This window comes from Galeopterus variegatus, unplaced genomic scaffold (assembly GCF_000696425.1).
Source record: "Galeopterus variegatus unplaced genomic scaffold, G_variegatus-3.0.2 Scaffold3968, whole genome shotgun sequence".
Taxonomy (NCBI): domain Eukaryota; kingdom Metazoa; phylum Chordata; class Mammalia; order Dermoptera; family Cynocephalidae; genus Galeopterus; species Galeopterus variegatus.
The window spans coordinates 78,198-84,197 of NW_007730079.1; the positions used below are offsets into that span (position 1 = coordinate 78,198).

General features: G+C 37.3%; 1 protein-coding gene across 1 annotated transcript in view; it reads right to left on the minus strand.

Annotated features, from left to right (window-relative positions):
- SLC15A5 (solute carrier family 15, member 5) overlaps positions 1 to 3,061 on the minus strand; it is a gene marked incomplete at its 3' end in the record, with an annotated part of 67,180 nt that extends 64,119 nt beyond the window's left edge. The window contains 2 exon segments of the mRNA XM_008586378.1: positions 2,714 to 2,770; positions 2,773 to 3,061. Coding sequence (XP_008584600.1) covers positions 2,714 to 2,770; positions 2,773 to 3,061 — 346 coding nt within the window.
- Between the last annotated feature and the right edge of the window lie 2,939 nt (positions 3,062 to 6,000).

Genomic DNA, 6,000 nt, shown 5'->3' on the forward strand with positions numbered 1-6,000 from the left:
ACTTTTAGTCCATATGGTACCTTTGTGTGCATAAGAAAGGCTGTCCCATCTTTTGAGAAAACGTCAGAATATACTGATTTTGTTAGATCAAAACTTCATTTCTATCTGGTATAAAATTGATATAATAAAAATAAAAATCCATGATTTATATGATAAAAAGCTACAGAGCTGCCAAATATAGATATGATGATTATGCAGTACATAATAGAAATGTGCTATTTGGTAGCTCTCTATAAAGCACCATGATGTGTCCTATTCCCTGTTAGTTAGTGGGGATCTACTGGCTCTTTTCTCCAGGAGCTAATAAGTCCATTAGAGAAATCAAATATGCAGGTGGAGAATTGTATTATACAATGTTAAATACAATCGTATAGATATGATTAGGGTGCGGTTGAACACAGAGAAGCTGAAAACAAACACTCTCTGGGTCTTGAAAGAACATCAGGAGTTTTCAAATCTTGGGTATAGGGTAGAAAGATAAGTGAAGGTGTCAATTTCAGCCAGAGAGAAGAGCATGTGTAAGATTAGAAAAGTAGGGAAGTTGGTGAGGAGAAGCTCAGCATGGTTGTGATCATATATTGAGAGAGAAGTCTGGAGAGGTAAATTTGGAATAGATTGTAAAGGTTCTCATATGCTAAATTAATAAATTTGGATTTTATTTTTTAGATAATAGAGCCAATATATAAATTTAAATTTTCAGGAAGTCAGTGATGGTACAATGGTGTATAGACTGGAGTCATACTGACAACTGGCAACCCAGTAAGGCCATTGCAATGGTCAAGAAGAAGAAAGCTGCATTTCTGAGCTCAGGTTGTAGCAATTCAGACAGAAAAGACATTTCAGAGAGAACCTCTGATATTTAGTGACTGTTTGAAATTTGATGGCAGCTTTGAGTGGGGGATACAAGGAAATAGCTTTTAGTAAGAAAATGAATGGATATGGAGTTGACTTTGGTCTTTTGTTTGCAAAATTCCCAAGTTGGGATTTCTGTCCTGATCTGGATTTACCCCAGAATTTAGCCTGATAGGAATTACCATGCTAAAAAAGAAGTTACCAAATGCTGCTGATGTGGCCTGTTACCAAGTTAAAGAGAGAAAATTACTCAGGTCTTTGCTTAAATGCCTCCTTACCAGAAAGCATTTCCTGATACAAAATAGCAATGTGTCTTCTTATGCACATGTATTTTTCATCACCTGATATAATATCTATTTACTTGTTCATTTTCTCTCTCCCCTCACCAGAAAGTCAACTTTGACAGGAACAGACTTTCTTCTCTGTTGCATTCCGGACCCTGGAGCAAAGCCTGGCACGAGGTGGTTAATAAGAAATATTCGTTGAATGCTTGCCATGCAGAGACTTAGTTTTATTTCAGAGTACTTAAGAAATGAAGTTTACGAGTTCGAATCACACACAGATTGGTTCAGTGAATGGTAATTTACCATCTGCCTGAAACTGGGCGATGTGTTAAGTACTTGTACCTGTCCACGCCTCCTCACCGGCCACCCTCCTCCCCATGTATTTCAGGTGCACTCATTGCTGAGTAAGAGCACTCTACCTTCCCAAGTTCCACAGCTCAGAACCTTCAAGTTAATTTTTGTTTTGTTCGCCCGTTGTATGTGGACCTTTCTTTAGTTGCCAAATTTTTATGATTTTTTCCCCTGTTCTCCTGAATTGGCACTTCTGTATTGCTTAGCCCATCATCCTGGTCTCTATTTAACTTCTCACTGATTGTCTATCCTTTTTATTGAATAAAAGCATTTCTCAGATGTCTCTTTCATAGTATCTTCAGAGACTTCTTGTTTTCTAAAAAGAATAACTTGAATTTTTCAGCCTGAAATTCTAGACTCTTCATCAACTTGCTCTCTATATCTTGTCAAACTGTTTTGATATTTCCCCAGCATTTCTCACAATCACTTCATTTGTAAACTTTTGTAGATATATTTATTTTTCTCTGTGTAAAGAAGCAAAATGAAGTGTCTGAATGTACTCACTTTTAAAGCACAGTGAGTAATATAGAAGTCATGCCTTCATATGCAATCTTAGTTACTATATGGCTAATTAAAAGATCAGTTTTTGATGAAAACATTTCTCAATTATTTTACATGAAATTCAGAAACCTTTTTAGCACGTTTCATCTTAGTTGTGAAGCAAATGAATTTCATGTTTCACATAGAATTTGTCGCAAATTTGGGCATGGAGTAGGACGAGGGAAAGGAGGGCATTCTAAGGAGTACAGAAGGTAGACAGATAAAGAAATAATTGTTGTAAAATATAATAAGTGCAATGATATAGGTATTAAAACAGCCTCTAACACACACACACACACACACACACACACACACACATTTACTATCATCATTCAAATAACACAGAGAATGAAATAACTTGAAACAATGTTCTTACTTCATTTATCACCTTTTATGCTAAGAGCAGGATGGGAATAACGCAAACTAAAAATACTAACAAAAATCTATTCAATTAAGTTGCAAAACAATCCAGTCAGCAGAGAACACTCACCTAGAAAATGTAGAAATAAGCAAATATACACTAGTTTGTTTCTTCCTAGAGAGAATGAAATAACTTGAAACAATGTTCTTACTTCATTTATCACCTTTTATGCTAAGAGCAGGATGGGAATAACGCAAACTAAAAATACTAACAAAAATCTATTCAATTAAGTTGCAAAACAATCCAGTCAGCAGAGAACACTCACCTAGAAAATGTAGAAATAAGCAAATATACACTAGTTTGTTTCTTCCTAGACAGACTCAGTGAGCCATCCAGCAAACGCAGGACTACGTATCGACGTCCCAATAAAACACAGGTTCAGAATGGCTGCCTGGTAGTTGTGATAGCCCAGATTGACAGTGCAAACGGGCATCATGTTGCAGATGACTTCAAAGAAAGTGAACCTCTCACATAGCTCCACCAGAACCAAGCAGATTCCCACCTGAATGGGAAATGAAGAGAAATAACCAATATGTCTTACAGTTTTCTCTTTCTCAGTGCTGTGATTTAAGGGTATTTCCTCATCAATTATTGTAAAGCCTGTAACAGACATGACTATCTTCCTTGAATACAACTTATGTTAGTGGTTTGAACTTGGTGATTTTATCTCCACCCCTCTACTGAAAAAATAGTAAGACCGTTGTTTCGAATTTCACATCACCATGCTAAAATTTCTTAAGGTTTTTTCGCACACTAGTGTTCTTCATTTTAATGATCCAGGAGCACAGGAGAGGAGCTATGAGTATTTAAGCATTCGTGGTAGCTCAGTGTAGCCAGATCTGATTTGTTTGTTTAATTACTTAGAGGTGAAATTAGGCTCTTCTTCCAAAATTGTATTGAATCACATGAATCCAGTTGCGTACATGTGGAGACTCATCTGCCTCACACTGATAAAGGTTTAAATACAGAGGCAGAATACGCAGTTTTTCAGGAGAATTTGAGCAGTAGATCAAGAAATAATTTGAGTCTAATAATTTCTGATACTTTAATTAAACAAGCCGGAACAGTACCGAGAGATAAAGTGCAAAAGGAAGTCTGTTTTGAGGGGGCAGGATACCTTATCATTATTACATTTCTTGTTATTTTTGGTTGGAATTCTGATAAGAAAGTTAATTAGGTAACAAAAGTGCTGGTACATTTAGGTAACAAGCAGAGTTTACAAGAAAGTAATTTAAGCGCAGTAATGAAAGGAGAAAATATTAAACAAAACCCTGCTTCCTTTAAGTTGACCCCATGCTTGTAGAACAGCCTCTCAGAGGAAATCAGAATCAAAAGTCACTATTTAGCTCCCTTATTATTAATCAGCAGTCAGGGATACAGCAACCAGTCTACACGTGCTTTGGGGAATATTGGATCTGGTATCACCTTGACTCTCCAGCTGGGTGAATGAATGTTAGCATTCTATTTTGGAAAGCAGGAGGGCACCAATTAAACAAACAAACAAACAAACAAAAAGCAGCGGTGAAGGAGAGCACCTTAACATTTACTATTTAGCTGCGACGACATTGGAAGACAAGGGAATGAAATTATTGGGTCAAAGTCATAATAATTCAATACATGAATATAGGAATGTTATGTTGGAGTCAAAACCAAAAGACTGGCAAGGGCTTTTGACTCTGGGTCTTATCTTTTCTCCTGAAAGATTCGGAGTAACACACTTTGTTCTGACTCCATCTAATAGTCTTATTGTAATGGTAGCTAGTTGCATCTGCTCAGAGTCACTCATTCGCCCTTTGGTAACAACTCCCTATTTTTCCCTTATGTAGAGTGATCATACAATTTATTATTCAAACTTGGACACTTCTGTGAGTGAAAAGTAGTCATTGCTGAAAAACAGATATAAACTAGGACTGTCCATGGCAAACTCCAACAAGTGGTCACCCTACCTTTGGGGAATGACTCCCATCTATTACATGAGATCACGGGGAAGCTGTTAATCAGGGGTTCATCCCTTTTCTTCTAGCCAAGGGGGTCAACACATGGCCTAAGGTAGTCCTTTTACTTTTCTCCTTTGGAATTGTAATCATGAGTGGAGTGACTCAAGAACAGACAGGGTGGAAGCTGAATAATTCAGATGGCGGTATCCAAAAGGGATTGCCCACGAGGCCCTGATGAGAACTCAGTGCCTCCCTGGTTCTTATCCTTCAGGAGGCACAATTAGTTTTTCTTTCTGGAAAAGACTCAAATCATTCCAATTAATTTTTGATTTGATTAAATTAGCTACATTGCTTTCTATGGCTTACAAAGAACCCAGTGACTCTTTTCTTTTCTGTTTGCTCCAGCTGTAAGAGAAACTTGTTCCCTGGCCACTGGGTGATATATCTAGCCCCTGACCACATGCTCCTGCAGTGTCATTTCCCAAGCAGGGGAGTGTTGCCCATTTCAGGGTAGGATGAAGATCATGTTTGAATTCTTTGGCTCCTCTGTGTATCCTTGGCCAAGAACAGGCCACAGGTGGTAGGTACCTGTGGTTTAGGAATGGCTGAATCAGAGAGCACAGCAACATTTGCCTTCTTTGAAAGGGTTATTTGGTAACTCTCCAAGAGAGCCACCTACTCAGAAATAAAACTTATTTTAGGTGTCTGTAAGGGAAAAAAATCTGACAATTAATATTATAATAAGAACAAAATATTTGCAAAAAGGATATTCACTGAATTGGGAGTTAGAAGAACTGAGTCATATTCCTGCCCCTTTATCACTTAAGGCACATTCATTTTTTGTCGATGAGCCCATTACAGGTACCACAAAATGCAAATGGTCAAGCCTACCCCAGAAGGTCATTTCTGCAGCTTGGTTTAGAAAATGACTGGTGAAATATCAAGGATTATACCAGGAAATGCTTTTGTTATTACTCACTCGTATATTCCTGCACTTTCTAGTTACTCTAACCAGCGGGCTGCAGAGAAATGTCGTGGAACCATCTCCAAATTCCAGTTTGCACAGAAGACAAAAGTGAGGAGGCAGATTGTGCTGCATAGAGTTGAAGCAATGGCAAAACAGCTCCTTCTTGTCACTTCTCTGCTAGTTGCCAATACCAAGCTCAGAGTGAGCTCGAAGAACAAGTACCAGCTCCACTTGAGAATAACACCTGTTAGGGAATATTTACTGTCATCATCTTTACCAATAAATTGAGCCCTTCAGTGGGGAATTATGCAATTTTTAGTTTTATGAAACTCCCTACCCCACCCCAACCCCAGGCTTGCTCTTTGTAATGAACCGATATTTTCCCACTATTATAGAAGCAATGTATGCAGTATATGTACATTGAATACAATTTGGAAAAATATCTAAAAATAGAGGAAAAAACAAGAAAAAATTTTGGAGCATTTTTTTTTGATGTTTTCCCCCCATGACTATTTTTAAATATTTATATTGTATAATTGTACAATACGTTTTCTACCCCATTTGTCGTAAGCATTTTAACATGCTATTATGAACTTTTTTTAAACATAATTTTTTATGGGTGCATTAATAGATACATAGTTTACTTAA